The 24992-nt window shown below is 39.1% G+C and overlaps 1 protein-coding gene across 4 annotated transcripts in view; it reads right to left on the reverse strand.

Moving 5' to 3' along the window:
* Positions 1-24992, reverse strand: part of METTL5 (methyltransferase 5, N6-adenosine) — a 472701-nt gene that overhangs the window by 418972 nt on the left and 28737 nt on the right. For 3 of the 4 annotated variants that reach the window (XM_044075506.1, XM_044075507.1, XM_044075504.1), the window contains exon 2: positions 12765-13011. In XM_044075506.1, the coding sequence (XP_043931441.1) occupies positions 12765-12876 (112 nt within the window). In that variant the 5' untranslated portion in view covers positions 12877-13011. Of the gene's footprint in view, positions 1-12764; positions 13012-16559; positions 16601-24992 lie in introns of all 4 variants that reach the window. The other variant, XM_044075505.1, reaches the window with a different exon arrangement.

The raw sequence follows: 24992 nt of genomic DNA on the forward strand, positions 1-24992 counted from the left end.
ATATACTTACTTATTTCCTTGCTGCCAGCAATAATTTATCACAAGTCATATTTAAAGAATCCGTTTGTAGTACTTGCTAGGGTTACTAAGCCAATGAAGTTTATACAATGTCTTCCTTTATTATATCACAGGTAGACTACCGCACAGACGACAATAACAAAAAACTGTATGCCTGCAGATCTTGTTTCTTAACAGTCTGTCTTCTCTTTTTTTTTAATTTCTCCAAATGTTTTGAGTTTCTAATACTAGCAGAAAACTGGACACCATTCCAGAGTCAGGATATGGTTAGAGTTCATGAAACTTGTATTGCCTCAGTCTTCAATGTTTCCCTAGATCTTCTCAGCCCACCAGTGTACCCAGAACTGCCTCCTTCTGCAGTTCATTCAGAATCATATGTACTGGTAGTATATTAAAGTATGCTTGCCATATTGTTGTGCCTTTCAGTAAAGAGACCCTCAACCATGAGTATGTTGCATCCAGCAAAAAGATGTGCAATGGTTTCTAATTCAGTACTGCAGAATCTGCATGTGTAAGTTATCTTCCACTTTTTCTACAGATTTCATAAACATGTACATAATCCACTAGCTTGAGTGATTTCTCTATTATAAATATGGGAATGCTGGATGTTACCTCACTGAGTTTTACATGCAACTACAACATCCCTGACCGCATCTTCATGAACTGTTCATCCATCTGTCTTTGTACACAATGAACACATAAAGCAGAAAAAGAGATTTCAGGTTTCCAACAGAGTTCGCACAGACAAGCTTGGAAGAAAGTGAGATTCACCTCACCATCTGATCCTAATCCTTGTCTTGAGGGCATCTGTATGCTTCAGTTAAAGAATAAATACTTATAAAAACTGAAAATATGATTCCATCACAGCTTGATCTCTGCAGTACTACTGTTCCCGCATCTATCATCATGTTTTGTATTCTTTTTAAACATCTTTATTAAGCAGGACGTTTTTAAGTGATCTAGATACATATAAAGCAACAGAAAAGAAAAATGACCACTTCCTTTATTTTTACACAGTATACATTTTAACCATTTTCATTCTCTCCAGCATTGCATAAATTGCGCAATGCCTGCTTTCCTTAAATTTCACTCTTCCTGAGCACAATTCTGCATGTACCGAATGTGTTCTGTATTTTTGCCTAAATTGTTACATGCTTAAAAGGATTAATGGGTGCTACCAGGCTGATATGACTATTTTACAGCCAAGGCAACTTGTTCCAAAAGAGCACATTGTCTTCATAAGGTCAAAAGACAAAGAGAACATGTTTTCTGTGATCCTGCCTTTCTGTTTTTTTTTTTTTTTTGAACAAGAAAGATATTTGTTAAATTATTACTTATAATACAGGCACTAATACATTCATGTGAATGAAAACAAATTACATTGACGTATTTTAGTTGCAAACATTATACATCACTTATAATCTATCCAATCATTGTCAGTCCAACATTACACAGCTCATTCAAATCCTACCTTCTTTTAAGCCGCATTCCTCCTCCAAAACATTATTCTGCATGCATTTTTACCTCAATTCCCATTTTTCCATGTAATTTGCTCCTACCCTTTTTAAAGAGCCCATTTCCAAATGTTTTATTTCTTTTACTATATTCACTACTTCTAGTTAGTTTAGACTTTGATTTTCAGTTTCTAGCAACTGTTTTTTTTTGGCAGTCATCACAATTAGGCTCAGCAAGGCCTTACTAGGTTTAGTCAATTCAGATTCTATATCATAGGTAAAAAAAAAACATTTCCTTAGTTATACCAATTTGCTCATCCAGTATTTCTAATAGAGTAGTCTGCAAAGAATTTTTAAAGTCTACCAACTCAATACACTCCCCAAAAATATGTTCCCGATTACCTCTTCCTTTCACATCACACCTCCAACATTTACTATCTACCAGAGGAAAAATTATTTTGAGTCTACTTGGGGGTATAAAAATACCTATACAAACATTTCCAAGCAAAGATTCTAAATCTTCTAGACTTTGATGCATACTTGGGGGACATACATACATATATCCCCCATTGTTTTTTTGCGAATTGCTTATCCAATCTCTCCTTCCAATCCTTTCTAACCTCCTCTAATTGATTCTTCTAGTCATCATGCAACATTTTATATGCTCTACCAATTATCCCTTTAACAGCAGCTTCTGTTCTAGATTCTTCTAAAAACTCCACCAGTGCTAGTCTTTCGCTTAGGATCCCCTTATTTGTTTCACTTTGCTTACACTCCGATACCAATCTTTGATTGGTTCCCCTATCTCTAGTCTGCAGTCCAAATAAAATTTTGGCTTCTTCCCATTCTACTACCTTTCCCTCTCAAATTATTTGTTCCCAATACCTTGGTTCCTTTGCCAGCTTTCTCCAATAAATTCCAGCCCCCTACTGCCTATTGTCTGTTTCCCTAATAGCAGTCATCCTATCGGGTCTATGTTCTCACACAGAAAAAAAAATTACAGCAAACAGCTAATAATTGAACATTAAACAGCAAAAGTTTAACGTACCGAAAAAGCTTAACAGCAAAAAATAATCCATCAAATGGCCATAGTTGATCAACATCACGAATGTAACCAACCAAGGTAGGGGGCTGTGACCTCCACAACCCCCTAACTATACATACCAACTCCAAGATCACACTACATTGTGGATTAAGGCAAATTTAAAAAAATGGTAAAGTCAGAAATGAATGTAGCTCAAGCCAAAAGAATAAAGTCAGCACAACAGGACCCGAAAAGCAACAATTAAGTACAATGCTGTAAATCCCTTTGCGTGGCCAATACCAACACAAAAGCAGATTATTCAAAAGCTTATTATAAAACTTTACATTTTTGCATTTTTACAATTTTATATTTTTACATTTCTTTGTATTCTCTTGTTGCTTACACAGCTCACTAACTCCCTAAGTGAGCGTAACATGGTTTCATCCTCTGGCTTACCTGGGAATCGGCAACAAATGGTTGATTCCATTGGAAGATGCTGTTCTTCACCTGTGCACACTAGAAGTCCCGAGTGTTCAAACAAAGGAAAGGGTAGCAGTCTTGCCAACACTTCAAAGAACAACGATGGTGCAGTACAGATGTTTGTCCTACACTGAAGAAGGCAATTCTTGCCGAAACCGGTCTGAGTATTTTTGGAAATAAAGGATTTCTTATTTGTTTCAACATCCGTGTCTGCTTTTGCTGGCCATTTTTTGTTTGTGCAGTACAGACTAAACCTAAAGTTGTACCTAACTCAAGCAGTAATGAGCAGAGGCAGAACTTTGACTTTAGCGCATGGACTAGGCACCAATTCTCGTTCCAACCAGGTACTGTGAATCATGAGTTTATTCAAAATGCGGAAGGTGATTTTGGTGATTTTAAAGAAAGACTTTATTTTAAGAACAATCAAATTGAAATTGACTATTTAAAATAGTGTATTAATGTACAAAGGGTGCCTAAAGGCTTGCGTTTTTTCAAATTTCCAAATAATGTGCAGACAGGCACTGTGTTTTATGATCAACTTTGTACTATTTTTAATAGGGCTGGCATTGAAATGCTTAAATGTATGGTAACTGAATATGAAAATAGAGCTGACAGATTGTTAAAGCATTTGAATGATTTAAATGAGAGGTTACTTAATGACAATAAATTTATTAGTTTTAGAAGGGATTATGACAAAACTTTTACTGAGGTTGACCAACACTGTATGAGGGTTTTGAACCGGAAAATGAGGAAATTGGAGCGTGATTTAAATGAATACAAAGAAGGGAGGGCCTTCCCACTACCTGTTTCCAAATCATGGAAAAGTAACAGCAACGAAGGGGTTGTTTTAAACGGGGGTGAAAGGAATAGATTTGATAGCTATGGGCCTGTGACTGTTGACACATTAAGGAGAAGTGAAAGGATAGCAGAAAGAAATAGGAAACAGTCTGTGCAGGATTTTCAGCAACCCCCGAGAAGGGGCGGAATTTCCAGCAGAACAACTGGAATTATCCGCAGGATTAGACATTATTTTTAATATGTATGAATCTCCTTTTGTTACAAACGAAAAACTAATTGTACATAGAAAGAATAACTTTACTATTTTCAATTTCACAGACTGTGAAATAACAAATAACCACTTTGAATTATTTTCAAAAGGTTTCCACTTTGTTCCTGCAAAACCTTTTCAACTCACAAACCTTTTAATTGATTTGAAGCTTTTTGTCAGGCAAATGAATTTGAACATACTTTTTAAAGGTCAGGAACATTCAACCAAGGAGTTATCCAGGAAAAGCACGTTCAACCCCCCTACACACCCCTCCTTAAAAGTATTTGAAACCTTAGTAGAAAGGGACATTAGATGTATAGGGCAAGGAAATTTCACCAGACCCGCATCGAACCTTACAAAAGACGAACTAACCCTGATTGAACTTTTTAAGAAAGAAGGTATCAGAACCTTGATCGGCGGTTTCCCCAAGTCTGTCGGCGGCTTGATGTTGCGCACTTCCACCGGCGTCATCTCTGCTGGTCTCTTCTATAAAGGCCAGTCATAACAAATGGGTAGAATACCATAGCCAAAACTAGGTGGAGGAAGAAAAAAAAAATTATGGTGGTTATGGGACCAAGATTATGCATGATGTCATGAAGCCCAAGGCCTGCGAGTTCTTTTGTTTTCTGTAGTTAGGAATGCCATTTGTTTTACTGTGTCCAATTCAGCCCAAGAATGTTCTTGTTTGGGATGGTATCAGCCGTCTGCAGTGAGCAATTACTGATGCCAGGCATTTTGTGCAATGCTGAGAATTGATAATGCTCTGATCCTGCAAGAAATCTGAGGTATCTTCTGCCTGTAGGGTCAGCATTTTGAATTTTGGGACAATGATGTTTCTTGGTACTAGGAAGAGTCTCCTGTTCTGTTATTGGTACTCTTTCCACAGCTCTCATCTTTGCTAATTTCGCTATCTGTTGTAGAGCTTCTGTTTTGATTTGGTAGCCTTGGTCTATGGTTTGCAAAATCCATTTGTCAAAGGTGCTGCTATTTGCTGTGATTGTCCTGTTGCAGTGGCAGTGGTTGTGTCTGTGCCTCGGTTATTTCCTTGGGAACCTCCTCTGGATTGATTTCTGCCTCTAAATCTTTAACTGTTTGTACAGATTTTGCCTTTTCTTCCATTTTCTTCATTACTTGCTGGGCAGGTGTACCAAATAGACTGGCCTTATCCTCTTTCATCCATGCATGCCTTCTTATCACTGTGCCAGTCATGGCTGATCTAAATGAAGCCTCCAGTGCATCATAGCCACATTTTAAGGAATGGTTACTAACCTGCTGGATGTTATTCACCATTTCTAGTACATATTTCTTATCTAAGGATTCATCAGAGGACAGTTTTTTAGTTAACTGATCAAGCATAAACTCTTGGTATTGGATCATATAGCTCTAGCTGAGAGAGTAACAGAGAATCTATCTGGTTTGGCAGGGGCTGGAGGTAAAGAATCAGGAGTGCAAACATCATTAAATGCATCATTGAATCTGAGAAATCTTGTCCCTGCCATTGGAATTGTTCTCTCATAAAGGAAAATTCCTCTGGTGGAGAGGCAGCTGGAATGGATTCTTCAGCATCGGAATCTTCATAAGTAGAAAAGGAGCCTCTGGCTGGTCTGTAATGTCTGAGTCATGGCTGCTTTAGCCCTGGTAAAGGCCTTAATAGACATGGCTGCAGGAGGAAGGGATGGTGTCTGATAAGTCACTAGGAACCACAGTTGTAGGTAAAATTTCTGAGGCCGATTCAACTGAGGTAGCAGTAACCTCAGTAGTAGTCATGGGAAGATTGACCCGTTTTCTCGTTCGGCGAGCGAGAGACACTTCGCGCTTGTTGCTTAACGTTGGTTTCGAAACCAGCGGACTGCGAATGTCGTCTTTTCTTTTTGTTTTTGGACAACCCATTTGTTATGACTGCAGATGCATCCATGAAGGACATCAATGAAACCAGATAAGGGGGGGAGCTGTAATTATGTACACGGTTGACTATGAATCCAGTATGCATACCATGCTCCAAGATGTACAGCAATACGAACTTATTTCTAAAAATGAAATCAATATAGCTTTTGCTAAGATTAACTACCAAATCCAAGACTTTTTGTTACAAAAAGCAATCAACGAGCAACTATACAACTATTTATTTGTTGCTAAGCCAAAAATAGCACAGATCTTTGGTATTCCCAAAACCCATAAAACCTTGGACCCACTAAGATTTAGACCTATTGTGGCTGGGGCTGGAAGTATAACTGAACCACTAGCTAAGTTTATCGATTATTCCTTAAATTTTGTTTCCAGGATTTCCCATATTTGTAAAGACTCCTGGGAATTTTTAAAAGGAATTGATCAAAAAACATTTGATGAAAACATCCTAATGGTTACAGTGGACGTGGTGGAACTTTTTCCGAGCATTCCACACCAGTTGGGCCTGGAATGGTTTGGTGCCACTTTGTCAAAAGAAGCAGGTTTCAGTCCAAAAGTTACTAATCTTTTGTTGGAACTCATGGAAATGGTTCTTGACAATTTTATTCATTTTAATGGAGAATTTTATAGACAGAACCAATTTTATAGGCAGAGAAAAGGGGTAGCAATGGGCTCACCCTGTGCCTCTCTATGTGCCAATATTGTCCTGTACCACTGGGAAAAGGAATATGTGTTTGCAAGTAGTTGGTGTCAAGAGATTTTGTACTACAGGAGGTTTTTGGATGATGTATGTATTTTATGGAAAGGTAGTGAACAGGATCTTTTAGAGTTTTTGTCCTATATTAATAACTCAACAACCTTCTTGAGATTTACCCATGACATTGACAGGAATCAGCTACATTACCTAGACGTCACCCTATACAAAGACAATACCAATCATTGTTTTCAATCAAAAATATTCAGGAAGACTACTTACTCAAACTCATTTCTGCACTTTCAAAGTAATCACCCTTACAGCCAAAAGAAAGGCATAGTAAAAGGGCAGCTAATAAGGGGATCAAGGATGTCTAGTACTTTGGAGGCCTTTTGTGAAGAGATTGAGATTTTAAAAGGCTTTTTTCTTGAAAAGGGTTACCCAACATACCTTATAAATAAAATGAGCCAAGAAGTTAGTAAGGGGAGGGATAGATTATACCCATCCTTGTTAGGAACTGCTTCGAGCATGGTTCATCCAAAAACAACAAAAGACAGTTCTAACCTTAGAAAAAGTTTTATTTACACTTATGCAGTTAATTTGGTTATTCAAAGGTACTGGCCTGTACTCACTTCACATGATGACACAAAGCCTTATACCACACCTTGCCCTCATTTTATTAGAAAGAGGAACAAAACCCTTAAAGAATTACTGGAGGCTAAACAAGACATTAAATATGATAACACCAAGAAGAAACTGGGAACTTTTCCTTGTGGGAACTGTAGACAATGTTATGCCATGTTAAATGGGGGGACTTTATATTTGCCTTCTAGGAAATTTTATTACAGACCCCAAAAACATTATAATTGTGGGATGAAAGGTGTGGTTTATCTAGGGTTTTGTGAAGAATGTAAAGGGTTTTATGTTGGAAAAACAGAGCGGGTTTTAAGAAGAAGGGTGTATGAACACCTGAACGACATCAGTAACCACAAGGAAAGCAATGCTTTTTACAAACATCTGTTGACATGTGAAAATATGCGTTTAGGATTTATTGTTCTTGAGCAAGTTGCCCCTGAAATTAGAGGTGGCAACTGGGAAACAAAACTAGAATACCGTGAACTACTTTGGCAACTTAAATTGGATGCTAGTACGTTTCCCGTTATGAATGAGAACATCAACATTAATAGTGTTTTAAAAATGAAACAAGCTAGACTGTAAAGGAGGAAATTATTTGTCTTACAGGGTTCTGCTTGGGTTGTACTAGGACCTTAATGACAAGGCTTTAAAAGTAAACGCATAAAAGAAAAACAGGAGGAAGTTTGGGGTTTTATTGGGGGTATGTTTACTTGTCCTGAGAATATGGTCAACTAACACAATAGTGCCGCTTTATTGTTTGGATATAAGATTGTTTTATACAAAACTTTATATAAAACTTTACATTTTTGCATTTTTACAATTTTATATTTTTACATTTCTTTGTATTTTACTTTAAAATATCAATAGGCATTAATTAACTGAGACATGTGACCTTGTCTAGAGTATAAATGAAATGGCATGAGTTACCAAATTGTTTTACCTTGAGAAAGCCCGGTAGTGACTGGGAGAAAGTGCTTGGTTTTAATTTGGAGATCTAATAAAAGCTTTTGAATAAGCTGCGTTTGTGTTGGTATTGACAACGCAAAGGGATTTACAGCATTGTACTTAATTGTTGCTTTTCGGGTCCTGATGTGCTAAATTTAAAAAATGGTTTCCTTCGCTAACCTTATGCATCACTGTACTTCCTCTTTGTTGGACAACTATGGTTATTGGAAGAATTATTTTTCAGTGTTAAGTATGTTAAACTTTCGCTGTTTAATGTTTGATTATTAGCCGGTGGCTGTAATTTTTTTTTTTGATGTGTGAACACAGACCACATCCTATCAACAGAATCTCCTTTCTCCATTCCTGTGTTGGCTTAGTTTTTAGAATACTTTCTGCTGCTCTACAAATATAATATTCTATATGGTTACTGTTACTCTCCTTAAGAGATATATATCCAAAATCAAAGTCTCTCCTTGTTTCTTGAGCTTCCCCCCATTTTGTCATCTTCCCTTTCCACTATGAATTACAGCTTTCTGTTTGAGCCATGTATGAGCCTTAACTGTGTAGCTTTGAAATACCCCTTCAAATCAGGTATATAGTTTACAGCTATTGGAACTAATTTGTGTGTGGCTACATAGTTTACAACTATTGATTTTGTTTTATCTTCATTAAATTTGTATCCGAATAGACATGAAACGGTTTCCAAATGTTCCACAACACAGAAGTGTCCTTTTCTGGTTTTATCGGGTATAAAATATCATCATCTGCAAAATAAAGCCAGCTTTCCTCGACTACCATACCAACTGTATCCTTGAATTTCTGAGCCTCTTATTTTCTTTGCCAGTGATTCTAAATACATTTGTCTTCCACAAGCACACTTCCCTTTCCTAGCTGACATGTACATTTGAAAAGCAAGAATATGGAAACAAAAAACCCAAAGGGGTACTTATCTGTATCAGATGGCCAAAACAAAGAACAAATTGATTCCCAGAGCTGGCGATTGGAGATCCATAGGGGTATGTGCAGATGTCACCTTTACAGCCATCGGTTTATGGCTCTGACAAGCAACGCAGTACTTACCCCTGCTCCTAAGACTTTGGTATACTGTCCAGATGTCCGGTGCTGCAGGCCGCAACCTACCTACAGTTATGAATACTGCAACATGAGATTATTAGGACATCACAAATAACAAAGGGGAAAGAGGACACCCTGCCTTGTTGCCCTGTTCAAACAAAACTTATCAGAGGGGAACCACTCCACTTAAATTTTCATCTCAGATCTCTCATATGTTCTCCTAATCCACCTTATAATTTTATCAGAGAAACCAAATGTTTCCACTGCCCTGCTCATAAAATCTCAGCTTACTCTGTCAAATGCTTTCTCTGTATCAAGACCCAACAACAACAGTGGTATTTCACCCACCACCACTTTCTTCCAGGATGTTGGGGCTTCTCCTCCTTTTGAAATGTATTAAACAAAATCTTCCAGATTTTTGTAATTTTTTCCTCTCCTAGCTTCCAAACTTTCACAAGAAATACCATCTGTTCCTGGGGACGTTTCTGTACTTTGGTTATACATCACCACTTTTAACTCATCTCCTCCTATCTTAACTGTTAGCAGTTGAGCATCATCTACCTCTAACCTTGACACATTTAATTTTTCCATTTGTACCTTTTCTTGCTGTCCATATTTCTCTGCTTTATACAGATTTTCATAAAATTTCAGAAATATTTCTAGTATCTCTAGAAGATTTCTGGTTATCTTCTTTATTACAGGCTCCCTAAGCTTAGCTACAACCCCTTCTACTTCCTGTTGCCTGAATCGTTGTGCTAAAAGTTTTTCTGCTCTGACGTTATTATCAAAAAACAGTTGCTTAACAGCAGTCTTTCTAACCTAATGCAGATTATCAAGGTAATCTTTTATTTTCCGTTTAGCATTCTGCAATTGCTCTTCCTGTTCTGTGACAGTCCCCCTATTCTGCAATAAATTAACCTTCGTCAGTCCCTCTAAATAATTCTTGCTACTTCTTAACCATATCTCTCTTTCTTTTATTACTATCCTATTTTTAAACTCCACTTTAATTTTATCCCACTCCCTAGCTATATTTTCAGAAGAAATTTATATCTTACCTAATAACCCCCAAATAATTTCCACTACCCAGTCCTTAAATTCACATGGCTACTGACTGCAAAGTCAGCAGGCAGTCCGAAGACATTTAATGACAGCTGGTCCTGCGTCATATATGAATGAACACTAACTACAATTCCAAGTAACCAGGTTTGATTAGTAATGACCACTGAAGAACCTGGCTAGGAATGGAAGAGAATGATGCAATAAAGTCTGTTCACCTGTGTGTGTGTGTGGGGGGGGGGGGTGACTGGGGGCATGTCTGAGGGCAATTACTCCTTCTAAAATCCCCAATACAGACATAGGAAAAACAGAGACATCTGCCTACAAGTGAGACAGAGCTACTTGGAAGTACTATCACTTAAAGAAGAAGGCAACAAGTTCTGGCACTCCTGCAATACACACTCAAACCCTGGTATCTCACTGAGATGACATATGACTTAACCATCCTGCAGGAAGGTTTGTCTCAAATAAATAACTAGTGTCAAAATCATGGTTTGAAAATAAATGCCAAAAAATGGGGTCTATGTCAGAAAAATGAAAGATCAATGTCTCAAATGCTCATTTGAGCGAATATTCCAAAACTCAAAATTGCTATTGTGGGGGGCTGTGCCCCCCCCCCACTAAATATATATTCCAACTCCTACACTGCACTACAGTGAGGAAAGGGCAAATATTCTGATCCACACTGTAGTGCAAAAGAAAAATAGCAATATCGAGGTTTGAAATATTCGCTCATGTGAGCGCTCAATATTTCAAACATTCGTTGTTCTAAAGTAGACCCAAAAATGCATCATGTTATCCTCTGTGAAATCATGTACCTCAGGAAACTACCAGTTTACAATATGCCCCTAAAAAAGACCCAAAAATGCATCATGTCATCCTCTGCGAAATCATGTACCTCAGAAAACTACCAGTTTACAATATGCCCCTAAAAGTTGACTCGGTTGCTTGGGATTTGGAAATTTTTGTGGACAGAGACCTAACTTTTGACCAACATGTATGTATTGTTCTAAGAAAGTCCTTCTATATTGCATGGCTTATTAATAAAAGGATTGTATCTAGATCTAGGGATGTCATTGTCCCCCTTTACTCAGCTCTCATTAGTCCAATCACTGAATATAATTGTCCCCTTTGGCATGTATCTGTTCAGACACATGCAACAACTGGAAAGCCTACAGATATACATTATTAAAAGGATACAAGGCCTAAACATGTTTTACATGGATCTACTTAAAGCTCTCTCACTATGCTCGTTATCCTACAGACTGCCAAGAAGTGACCTGTGTCTGGCAAACAAGGCACCCTACGACCCACTGTTGATGGATTTATTGCACATCATCAAGTGAACTGCCAACAGAAATATTCAGTCTAGGATCTAAACCTCTTCCTCAACGTCAACAGAATAGTTTGAAGGGACAAGTATATTTTGCAGGGGATACCGCTGCTATGGAACAAACTCCCCATCCACATAAAACAAAGTTCATCCTTGTCCATTTTTAAGTGCAACTTGGATCTATGGACAGGAAACAGAAAATTTACCCCAGGATTGCTCCTGTGCTATTAATGGACAGATGCAGCTCCTAAGTACTTTCTCCCATGCATCGGTACCCTCAAATCACCTGTGACAGGATCCCAGTTAATTATATATATTACCCTCTAATGAGAATAACTATCAATCATGGGATGGGTAAGGCCAATTTTTAACCAAATTGGATAGGTTATCTGAAGCACAAAAAGGGATACTGGCTAGGCTTAAGATGGTCTACAAAGGCAGCTAGCATAGTACTTGCCTATGAACCCATGTACATGTACAGAGAACAGTAAGGCTTAAAATGAAAACCCCTCTGAATTCAGCCTGGATGATGGTTATGCTGCAGCTGGACTCTCACTCTTGTACCATAAGTGCCAGAAGCTACAGTGGTGGCATATCTCAGCAGCAGGAGTGGAGGAAAAGTAAAAAAAAAACATCAAGACATCTATTTTCCCTACAGTCTGCTTAGTAGTCAAAAAAGAGGGGAAACAACAGGAGTCCAGTACAAGAACAATCCAGATTTTCGAAACAGTAACAAACCAATAATGGATTAAAATTCTGAAAATGAAAAACAAAGCAAGCAAATGGTGTTCCTGGGGAATTAAAAGCAGAACTGGTGACATTCCATGAAAATCAAGTTTCAATTAAGGTCAAAGAAGCACATCCTTGTGTGCAATTTTTTTTTATCAAATGTTACAAAGGTTCCATATCAAGTAAAATGAAAAAGAAAAGTAACTGCTACACAGTTTCAGCAGCAGAAAATACCTGACCAAAATCAGTACATTTTACATTAGATACTCGTAGCACACGGTTATAGAAAGATAGACAAGATAATAAATGATGGAACAAACCTTTTCTCCCACACTGAAGATTTTAAAGAAAACAATTACCATATTTACCTGCAATGTGTGGTCTTGTTGGATACTGTTCCAGAAGGAGTTTAGGATCCTCAAAGACGTCAACATCTTGAAGGTAGCTCTCCAACTCTTTCAGTTTCATCTTCTTTGCCATATGGTTTGTCACTCAAAATAAGGAAATAAGGACATTTAACCTGCCTTCCTAAAATGATTCCTAACAAGCCCAAATGTCCAATCTTCAAATTAATCTTAATGACTGAAATTGCCAGATCAAAGCATTGGTACTACCCTGGAGAGAAAACAAAATGTATCAGAATCTAGAAAGGTCTAAAACTCATGTAATCACAAGTTCATTCAGAACATTAATGCATAACAGTCTGCTGCTCTAATACTAATATTCTTTTTCATACATAAATAGATTTTCAAAAGAGCAGAAAATTTTCACTAATGGCTGACTGCTGAATGTGAAGAAGCAATTTACAGATCTCCACACATAAAAAAAGACACATGCATAAATGTACAAATGAATGAATAATAAAAAAAAGCTTACAGTAATGTACTTACACAAATGCACAGACATACACAAACACAGATGCTTTTTCACCAGGTAGGAAGACTGGTCACCAGACAGTTTCAGACTCAACCACAGTTGAGAACTAAGCAACTTAACAAGTGTGCAGCTGGTGGTCAGTCACCAGTGTATATCTGTTTACAGGAGCATTACATGACTTGACAGGATTCAAAGGAATATTAAAGCAAAGTCTCATGTCCATTTACACCTTGCCAGTAGCCACCCTTAAGTCATATCTCCTTCCTCTATGAGGGCTAGGCTGGTCAACCTAGTATGAATTTGTGGGTGTCCAGCCAATGATTTAGATCCCACCTGAAAGACCATAGTGTATCACACTGCTTAATCTGCATGAGGCAGTCTGTTCCAGAGGCGAGAGAGGTTCTGCACAATGAACCTGTCTCAGTGGCATTTTATTTACCTGTTGGTGAAGATTGAAGTCCCTGGTTCTGGTATCTGAGGAATTATTACACTTGTGGAGATAAGAGATAAAGGACAACTATGTCTCTAACGGCATGGATGGCAAGGCACAGATCTCTCCTCAAGAGTTTAAAAGGTAATGAATAAAGATACAGTGCTTCCAGTCTATATTGGTAACTCTGGCTCAGAATCTTCTTAGTAATCACTTGTTTTTTCTAGTTGTTTGGTAGGTCTACTGTGCTACTTCTCAAAGGGGGAGTTGTAATCAATAATCAGCCAAATCAATGCTGAATATAAGGGAACAATGACCTATATAGGTCTGGATGATTCTCTACTTATATCTATTTGACAAGGGAGTTTTTCCTGACTACCCTAACACTTTCACTTTGAAAGCAGGTATTGTGTATGCTGTATGCTGAGGGGAAGGGCTGCCTACCAAATGTGACAATATCGTACTTCATATTTAATTTGAGCTGATTTTGCAGGAAACCATTTAGTTACACATGTAAGTTCCTGCTGAAAGATGAAGGTATCAAAAGGGATGTGACAATAAATCCAAGTTTGCAGTCACCTGCAATCTTAGCCATATGTCTTGTTTTCTGGTCTGGAGATCAGAAAAATCAATGCAGCAAAGGAGGTTCCCAACACTGAACCCTGGGGAACACCACTTGTTACCTTCATACTTTCTGATGAAGTACATACCACTCACAATGAGTGGGTTCTGCCTTTTATCTAGTTTGTTACCCATCTTACCACACAGGGATCTATTTTAAAGCACAAAGCCTACTTACAATGGCAACATATGGTAGCCAATGCATTACCCAGGCCAAGATATGCAGTGTGAGTAGCATGACAACTTGTTGACAACCAGTGTAACCATCTCAAAGGAGTTGACCAATTTCATCAGGCAGGATTCTTTTCTTGACAAAGTCAAATTGCTGGGTGTCAAGTCTAATGAGATTGTTGGGTTCACAGTTTATGAGGTCACAAACAATACATTCCGAAGGCTTTGCAGATGAGAAGCTTTAGGCTGCAGAGTCTAGAATTTCCAGGGTCACTGTACGGCCTCCCTTGCGGAGTGGCATTCACCACTGTATTGTGATAAACTTCAGGAACAAAACCTTTAGCTAAACTTAGGTAAAACAGTACGTGGAGTGGTTTTGCCAGGACATGTTTACTACTTTTTATTACAGAATCTACTTTGCCACCACAATTAAAGAAAGAACGTTCTCCATCAGGGTACTAAAGAAAAGGTAATGCACAGTGAAAAACAAATCTGTCACTTCATAGCTCAGATAGTTTTAAAAAAAATGGATGTCAATTTTTTTTTAAACACACACTAAACAGCACTTTGTTGTTTAGCAAGAGTAATTTTAATAAAAAAAAATAAAAAAAGATTTTTTTAATAAAGAATGCTTTTTATTGAGTCACTCTAAAAAATTGAAAAATGAGGAAGAGTGAAAACTTTGCAAAAGAAATGCAGATGAGATTTCAGAAAAGAATTTGAAGTTGGTTTGCTGATTCTGTTATTGAGGTAGCAGAAGTAGTAGCAGGAATCAACAAAACCAACCTCAAATGCTCTTCTGAAATAAGCTTGTCTGTGTTTCTTCTGCAAAGTTTTCACTCTTCTTTCTTATTTTTCACTTTTACAGCGACTCAATAAAAAGCATATTTTCATTTCCTCTCAAGTTGTCTACATTACACCTGATTCATTGGGAATCAATAAACTATCTGAAATTATCTCTACTTTTTTAATCCCAAAAACCATCTCTTCCCTCTTACAATATATAAAAACCATTATTAGATATAATAATGCCTTTTTTCCACCTTCTGGGACAACAATAGGTTCTCCCATTTACGAGGGGAATCAAAAAAACTAGCCATAAAAAACCTTGAAAGACTTCTCCTTCAAAAAAATATTGTATATACCCAATTTATTACTCACCTGTAATACAAGTGCGACTAAAAAAATGGGTTTTACTATAACTCACACTGAATATTCCCCTTTCCAAAATGCCTAACTTCATAATAATTGGATAGACGCACAAAATTGTCCGTATCAATGGTCCTAGAAAGAAAGCCTATTTAAGCCAATATGGAAATGCCTATTAGATGTAATTCTATCTGACTAATACCACGTTCTTCACTTCATATGTGTTCCTTTGCAAAAATTCTTGTCTCTTCTCTATCTACAAATTCTTACTTACCCAGTTATTGTTTTCTTCTTCTTACCTCTTTAATTTTTCAACTTAGAATGTTTTGTATTTCTATTCTGTCTGCATTGAACTTATTTGGAAAACAATAAAAAATTATTTGGAAAAAAAAAAAAAATAAAAAGCATATTTTATTAAAAAAAAAGCTTTTATATTTTTATTTTTTACTTTTTAGTTTTTAAGTAAAAGACAGCAGTAACTCTGTAATTATCTATACAGTATTACTGTTTTATTTTACTTAGAAATTAAAAAGTAAAAGACTGGTCGAGGACTGTAGATTTTGTAGGTGAGAGCTTGCATCTTCATTGTCTTGCCTATTCACCACTGTGAGCTGTCCAGGGTGCTGTAATGCTGCACACTGCATAATGATTAGTTCCCAGTGGATGTAGGCGACAGCCGAGTGGTCGGGGGACGTGACAGAACCACAGACAGACACATTCACAATGAAAATTTTCAATAAAAAGCATAATAATAATAAAAAACATTAAAAAAGAGAGACAGAAGTAAACGTATAAGAGCATTTGTACGTGTGAGAGAGAAGAGAGACACACAGCAATGTCTTCAAACTGCAACAGTCCATCAGCAATAATCTTTTAACAATAAGAAGTATTAAACATTAAGGTCAATCAATAATACCTGACATTAATCCTCAGTAGTTTACCAGCAAATCCATAATTCTGCAGGGACAAATAAAATAAAACAAGTAAATTACTATATGGTAAAATCAGGGACAGTAAAGAGAAGGAAGAGGGAAACAATTGCACAGACTTTCATGCTACTTTTATTTTCATTCATTCAAGTGCACACAATGAGTCATCTGAGGTATGGTGCACTAACTCAAAAGTTGCTGTAACTGCTGAGCATGTGTGTGTTCCTGCGTGTATCTGTATGTGGGTCTGTCTGTGCTTCTGAATATATGTGTGTGTGGATATTGTATGACTCACACTTTGGATGTAAAATGCTTCCTTCAATTAAATATGCTACAGCGCAGTTGACTCATTAGGTAGAGGAACTATTTTGCTAGGTTTGCTTCTAAAAAATAAACAGAAAAAAATGTACATAGTTAAAAAAAAAATACAAAACAATTTAACAGACAGTCCAATTCTTTAAATGCCATTAATGGCTTACTTAATGGTGTAGGATTGTGGAAATAACAACCCCGGTCATGCTTTATATCCCCAATAACACAAATCCTGTCTGCCATTATTTATTCTTTCCTTGAGCAAAATGGTAGACTTTATCAGGCTCCATGAAAGAAGCATTTTTGGTCTTAGAAAGAACCTGCAGTATACCTTCCATTGAGATAATAGGGGGTTGACGGGACTCGGGGATACATGGACTTAGAAATTTATCTCTAGGGTAAAATTAGCACCTAATTTGTTTGCTAGTATATTGGCAAAATCTATTATGACTGACTATGTGAATAAGTTCAAAACGATGTTGACTGCTATTCCTTAGCTTCCTAATGTAGCTAAAGAAAGATTTATAACTGTCCTCGGCTTCAGACGCTAACCTACATTCATGGGCTGGTTTAGTAGAATGTAAAACAAAGGGTGTGTGTGTAACTTTACGGACCATTTCCAGATGTAGGCACATGCATATAAATAGTGAGCACGTGCAGGCAGCAGTGCCATTTTGAGAGAACAGTCAGACTGTTAACATATACGAGTGTAGTTGTCAGTCTGTTTATAAATTTACTTAAGTTTAAGTTACTAAGCCTCATTTCTGGTGTGCTTGCATGTAATAAAGCGGACTGAAATTAACCCACAACTGTTATGTTTTCTCCTGACCGGACTAGAGACATGGTGTCAGAACCAGGACTGAGTGTGTAACTTCCTCAAGCCATGAGGTGCAGAGTTGACAGTAAAGGTATAATGAGTAGGTTGGGTAATAACAGTGCTCAAATGATCAAAAAGGGGCAGAAATGAACTTAAGGTAACCAAAACTTGCACAAATTATTTATTTTGCAAAGAAAATGAAACGGAGCATTCGTAAGGCACAAAACGCACCATTAATTAAATGAAATGTTCAAATCCATGATATTTGATAAAACAATCAAGAAATATTCATATGGGGCTCTGAATTACCCCTGGTTTGCATAACAAGGATGTTTAAAGTAAAATGAGCACAAGACAAGTAAAATGAGCATGATAAGAAGTTAAATGGGCATAATGAGTACAATAAAAGGGCAAAATAAGCTTAAAGAGCAAGACGACTGCATGTTTTTAGTAAAAGACCATAAGGCATAAACTACTATTTCGCATTGACCGAAGCCACTCAAAGCATAAAGTACAGTTGTGTACACTCACCATAAATGTAGATGTTTGAGTGTATTCACTGTTCCAGTCCTCACACTTGGGTTATCTGCCTGCAGGTAGCCCTCAGTCGCCTGAATACCAGAGTCTTGGGATTTCTGCGTTGGATGCTGTAGCCTCATCCATGACATCAGGTCGTTAGGGGTATAAACCATGCAGCCAACGCCATTACATCAGTTTTTCTTGCCCCAGATGTCAGGAGCCCCCAAAATAGGAAGCAATCAAAAGGTGTGAAACACCTCCAGTAAAAAGTAAATACCATTTCCATAAGACATGGGCAAAAAAGAGGATAGGTAGAAATTATAGAAAGACAGGGGGCTGGAGGGAAGGTAACCAGGACTGCAACAGGGAATAAACTAGAACATCTACATTTATGCCAAGTGTACACAACTGTACTATGTTCTTAGTGTTTCACTGTTGCAGTCATCACACTTGGACTGATTCCCAAAGCTGAGGAAGGGCGGCGGCAGTCAAGAAGTAGTATGGCTGGCTAGCAGGCCGTGTAAGACTGCTGTGGCAAATCCAGCTCTGGATTTAGAAAAGATAGGTAAGTGGTAATGCTTGGTGAAGGTGTGTACAGAACTCCAGGTTGCAGCTTCCAGGATGTCCCTGGTAGGGACCCCCCTGAGAAAAGCTGTAGAGGTTGAGGTAGCTCTAGTGTAATGAGGCCTGATCTCCTGTGGGGTAGGATTTCCATGGTGTTTTAGCAGAAATGGATGCAGTGTGCTATCCATTTGGAAATGGTTTGCCTTGAAATGGCCTTGCCTTCTGCCCCTGTAGCAAAGCTGACTAGCAGCTGGTTAGATTTTCTGAAAGGTTTAGTCCCGTTAAGGTAGAAACTGAACTGTCTGTGCACGTCCAAGGAGTGCAGGATCCTTTCCCCTTTATTCTGCGGATTAGGAAAAAAGGTTGGCAAATGGATGGATTTGTTTAAAGTCACACTGGATACCACCTTGGGCATAAAAGATGGGTTAGTCCTGAGGGAAACCCTGTCCGCATGGAAGATAATGAAGGGTTCCACAGCCATAAGGGCCTGTAACTCGGACACTCTTCTTGCTGAAGTGAGGGCTAGCAGTAAGGCTGTTTTCCAAGAGAGGAATTTTAACTCTGCTGTAGCTGCAGGCTCAAAAGGGGGAAGGGTGAGCTTCTCTAGTACAAAGTTAAGGTCGCATGCAGGAGTGGGAGTTCTCCTTGGGGTTCTTAAATTGTTAGCTTCTTTCAGGAGCTGTTTGATCACAGGGTGAGAGAATAGGGGTGGCTCAGTATTGTAATGAGCCGCGATGGCACAGGCATGAATCTTAATTGATGAAAAGAATAGGTCTTTGTGGAGAAGCTCTGCTAGGTAATCTAGTATTTGAGGAAAGGAGGGCGCAGCTGTGTCCTTCCGTTGAGACTTTCTCCAAGAACAGTATCTATTCCACTTTTCTGAATAGGATTTCTTAGTACTGGGCCTCCTGGCTTCAAGGATAACATCCAGCACCTGTTTGCTGAGGGTTGCTGGTGATGTATTCAGGGAATAAGCCAGGCTGCCAGGTTCAGGGCTTGCAGCTGAGGATGCAAAATCTGTCCCTGTACTTGCTTTGGGGCCTCTGTCCACTGGTTTGGAGGAAGGTCTGGCAATCTGCTTGGGGTTAGCAGACAGTGGAAACAGAATCTGTGTCCCTTGGATACGTTTAAGACACATCGGTCCTGGGTAACATACTCCCAGTTTTTTGCATGCTGGGTGAGTTTTCCTCCTAGGGGTGCAAGTACTTGGGCATGGCTGGGAAGGTTTGAGGACAAGTCATTGTGAACTTTTTCCATAGGGGGGTGGCTTACCACTCCCAGGTTTTTAGGAGAAAGCACTCCATTGTTTAGATCTGTGCATACCTTGAGACTGTAGTCTTTGTAGTCTGTTGCCCCTGGGTTTGGTCTGAGAAGGTCTTGAAGGGACTGGAAAAGACCAGTATTTTGAAGGCCAATGCCTACTGAATCTAGGTGGCTGTACCTGTAAGAACAGTTTGCATGGATTTAGATTTTTCCTCTATCTTTTTAAGAATGTCTTCTGCTTTAGAGCCAAACAAACATTCTTGGTTTAATGGAGCATCAAGTAATTTTGCCTTGACATGGTCTGGCACGATTTGTTCCTTCAGCCAAGCATGCCTTCGCAGAACAGACCCAGTGACAGCAGCCCTGAAAGATGCTTGTAAGGCATCAAAAGAACACTGCAAAGTATGTTTACCAACTTGGTTTTCAGAATCCATTTAAGTCTTGTAAATCCTTATTTTCTGCACAATCAGGAATCAACATTTTTTGTTTAATTAGATCAATGGTACTTCAACATGTGAAACTGGCAATTTAAAGCCCTGATGACAAGAGTTGCAGCGGTATATACCTTCTTACCCCATCTGTCTAGAGCCCAAGAATCCCTGTCTGAAGGGGTAGGGATTTTGGCTGTAGAAGCCTTAATACCTTTAGGTCCCTGGGAAATGGTCTCTGGATCCGCAGTGGGATTTTTAAAGAGAAATTTGTGAGAGTCAGGTACTCTGTAGTATCTTTCAGGCTTTCTAGGAGCAAGTGGTAAAGTATCAGGGGTAAGGTTGGATTCCATGAAGACATCTACAATATCCAGGACAGGGGGAATAGCTACAGGCATATGCTGAGGCAAGTCTAAATTCCCTGAGTCTCTTTTTGGACTGTAAGTAGTCCTGGCATTCCCAGCAGAAATGCTCTCTTGGGGTATGCAAGGCTTCATAGAAAGAAAGGTCCTCTGGGGGGGCAGAGGGAATTGAATCCTCTGCATCTGAGTCCTCATAGGTAGACAAGGGTATGTCTTAGTAATCACAGGGGTCAGAGTTATCAGACTCATGGTCTGAAGAATCAGAAGGAAAATCAATTCTTTGTCTTTTAGAGGGAGAAAGCTGGCTTCCCCTAATTAAAGTAATACGGTCTTCAGCCATTTTAAGCATTTGTTTCTGTGACATGGGAACATGAGAAAGTCTTTGGTCGTTGTTTTCCTAGGCGTAGTGCAAACTCTGGGCCTGCAAAATTCGGTAGATTTAGTCAGTAACGAAGTAGTTGGTTTGATACGAACATAGAAAGGTCTGAATACACCCTCAGAAGCCGCTGCCTGCACAGCATCTCCGGACCCATCAAAGGTAGAGACATCCGCAGGTTCCATAGTCAAAGAAGCATCTTGTGGCATACCGGACTCCGAATGGGTCTCAGTAAAGGCCTGGAGATCTGTAGAAGCAGGTAACAGGGGCTGCGAAAGCACCTCACTGACTACCGGCGGACTGGCGACTAACTTAACTGAAGCGTCGTCGGCAGTTTTGGACCTATGCAGTCTGTCTGTCTTTATCTTTGCATTTTTTTGGAAGATTGGTAGTTGGATGGCTTACTGAAGCCATTTCAGAATACGGAGAACGAGAGCGAAAGAATAGACAAAAATAGCCCGAAGACGAATAGTTCGGGCTTTGAACAAGGCACAAAACCGACAGCGAGGGACGTCGTGGTCTGGGCCTAAACAGGTGATGCAGTAAGTATGAAAATCTCTGTAAGGTATTTGCTTTCCACAGGCAAGACACTTGTTAACTTTTTCTGACACTGGTTAGAGCAAGAAAAAAGGATTCCCAACGGGGTACTTAGCTTTAGAAGACTTCAGGTTTGAAACTCGAAAAATGAAAATTCCAGGTAGCTGCCGACCGGCACTTGCGAACTGCTTCTGCTTCGGGGTCCCGCACAGCAAGAAAAGCTGATGTAATGGCGTCGGCTGCATGTTTTATACCCCTAACAACCTGGCGTCATGGATGAGGTGACAGCATCTGATGCAGAAATCCCAAGACTCTGGTATTCGGGCCGACTGAGGGCTACCTGCAGGCAGATAACCCAAGTGTGATGACTGCAACAGTGAAACACGAAGAACATCTAGAGTTGTTCAAAGCATCTCAGAGTGTGCAAAGTGTTTGCAGTGTGTGCTTTATTATGGTGCAATGATTTCAGAGAGTTTGCTGGGTGCAAAGTACAGTTATTTTGTAAAGTGCAGTCAAAGTACAGCCATTTTGAAAAAGTTTCTTGTGCTGTGTACATTTATTTGCAGAGTGCCACCATTTCAAAGTGTTTCTTACACTGTACAGAGTTATTTCACAAAGTACAGCCATTTTGAAAGGTTCTTGTGCTGTTTACAGTTTATTTACAAAGTGCATTCATTTTGAAGTGTTTCTTACCGTGATCTTTTTCTACGGTGTACAGTTTGCTTGCAAAGTAGAATCATTTCAAAGTATTTCTTACACTGATAAGGAGTGAATTTGCAGAGTACAGTGATTTTAAGGTGTTCTTGTGCTACGGAGACTTATTTGGCAAAGTACAGTTATTCCAAAGAGTCGGTTATGCTATTGGGCATAATTACAAGTTCTGGCATATATTTAAGTGTGCATGTTCGTACATAATTCCAGGCACCTTCACTACCTGTGTGTTGATATGGCAGAGGCATTTCGTAGACCCAATCCACTTGTGTTTGATTATAATATTGCAGAGAATTGGAGAGCATTTGAGCAGGAATATGATCAGCTTTTTCTGACAAAGATGCATGTACAAGGGCATTAATTTTGCTTAACTTAGCTGGGCCAGAGACCACTGAAAGACAGCATTCATTTGTGTATGGACCAGCAGTATATGCAGGAGAAGGGAAAACCACCATATTGCTGAATCTGCTGAATCACTGAAGACCCTGAATGCTTAAAACATAAAATTTAGAGAAATGTGCAATCCCCAGACAAATGTTACATTGGAGAGGCACCTATTTTATACAAGAGACCAAAAAGCAGGTGAAACTTTTGCAGCTTATATCACTGACTTGAGAAATAAGGCTAAAACATGCAGATTTTGTGACTTTAAAGATTAACTAATAAAAGACAGGCTTGTGTGCAGTGTTAATAGTGCTGCAATGAGAAAGATTTTGTTTCATGACAGTGATTTAACATCAAGCAAAGCCGCAGAGATTTGTCAAATCCACGAGCTCACAGAAATGCACACAAATATGCTTACAAGTGACAAGGGCTTAGTTTCAGCAGCCTCTAGGGCAAGTGTAGACAGCATACAGCATGTGGCAAGCAGAAGCAGACCTAAGCACATGGCAGCTGCAGCCGCTGTGGGATTCCCAGGGATGACCCAGAACTTAGTAACAGGTTCCAAGCCTAGGTTAACAAAACTGACATGCTCAGTGCGGTATAAGGTTTAGTCAGCAAAACCCAAGTCAAGTCTTATTGTTAACTGTCGTAACTATGGTGCCAACCATAAGTCTAAAAGAGAGAAGTGCTTAGCATTTGGTCAGCAAAGCCAAAAGTGTAAACAATGGACCCACTTTCAAAAGTCTAGTAAATCAAGCAAGACTCATTCAATTATTAAGAAAGGTTGCCCAAAAAAGCAAGTTGATCATGTAGAAAGCTGCAACCCTACTTTCCAAGTAGATGGTGTATCAGTGGTTGCTGAAAAGGTTAATGAAGTTGATTTATAGGTTCACAGGTGTGTACTAGGCTAATGGCCCTGGAGCCTTTACAAACCTAGCCCATGGGATTACCCTGATATTGTGCCATCCAACCTTAGTTCCCAGTGCCTCTGTTGAGTAGAGCCACTGGAGTGATCCCTGGGGTGAATTTTCTATTTCCCATCCACTCATCAAGGTTTCTCTTGAAGAGGGTCAGTGAGGTGCTCTGTTTGACATGTATGGGAAGTCTATTCCATAGCAAGGGCAGTCTCTGGGTTATGAACCTGTCCCTCCAGCATGTTCTGTTGACTGTGGTAATGAGGCTGAGGTCACTGGAGCTTGTGGTGCTGAGGGATTGGGATTTCTTTAGCTGTAGCATTTCTAACAGCTGGATCAGACATGGCTTTGTATGTCAAGCAGAGATCGCCTCTAAGTAGGCGATATGAGACAGACGATAGTTGGAGTTTTTTTGAGTCTGTCCATACAGGACAAGTGTTTAAAGCCTAGAATCCTCTTTGTGAGGTACTTCTGTGGCCTCTCCAGTTGTTGCAGATGTCTAGTGAGGTACATGCCAAATGGAGCATTGTACTCTATGACTGACCTAATGAGGGAAGAGTAGAGGGAGACAATGAGCTCTTTCTTCCTGGATGCAAAACCCTTAGTAATGAGATGTGCCACACAGAAGAACTTTCTGACCATAGTGACAATGTGGTAGTTCGAAGAGAGGCTGCTGGCAAAGAATGAAGTATTTTTGTACTGTCCTGATCAATGGTAAACCCAAGGAGCTCAAAGTATACACTGATTCAAAGTGTAATGTGATGTCAGCAAAAACATTTGCTAGAGTGAGAGCTGGTGAGCGACTTACTTTGGTTAACTGTGTGAAGCTTGTTGCTTATGGAGGTGAAGAGATTCAAACTGAAGGCTCTGTTATGCTTTCATGCTATTCAGCTGGGAACAGTTACAGCTTGCAATTTTATGTAGTCAGAAGACCTGTGCAGTCATTATTAGGTCTCAGAGACAGACAACTTGAGAATAAAACCGCTTTCTTTTACCAAAGAAGTACATCATGCAAGCACATGTCTCAGTTCCAGCTTCAGTGATGCTATTTTCTCCGAGTATGCTGATGCTTTCAATGACAAGTTAAGCCAACTTCCAGTTGTGTACTCCATGAAAGTAGACCCAAGGTCGGTCCAGTGGTCAGACTAGTGTCGAGAGCTCCAATAAAAGACACAGAAATAACCCCACCCAACTATAGACTGATAAGAAACAGACCACAAAAGAAAGGAGGTG

Source organism: Protopterus annectens, chromosome 6.part1 (genome assembly GCF_019279795.1).
Source record: "Protopterus annectens isolate FY-2018-M chromosome 6.part1, PAN1.0, whole genome shotgun sequence".
Lineage (NCBI taxonomy): Eukaryota > Metazoa > Chordata > Ceratodontiformes > Protopteridae > Protopterus > Protopterus annectens.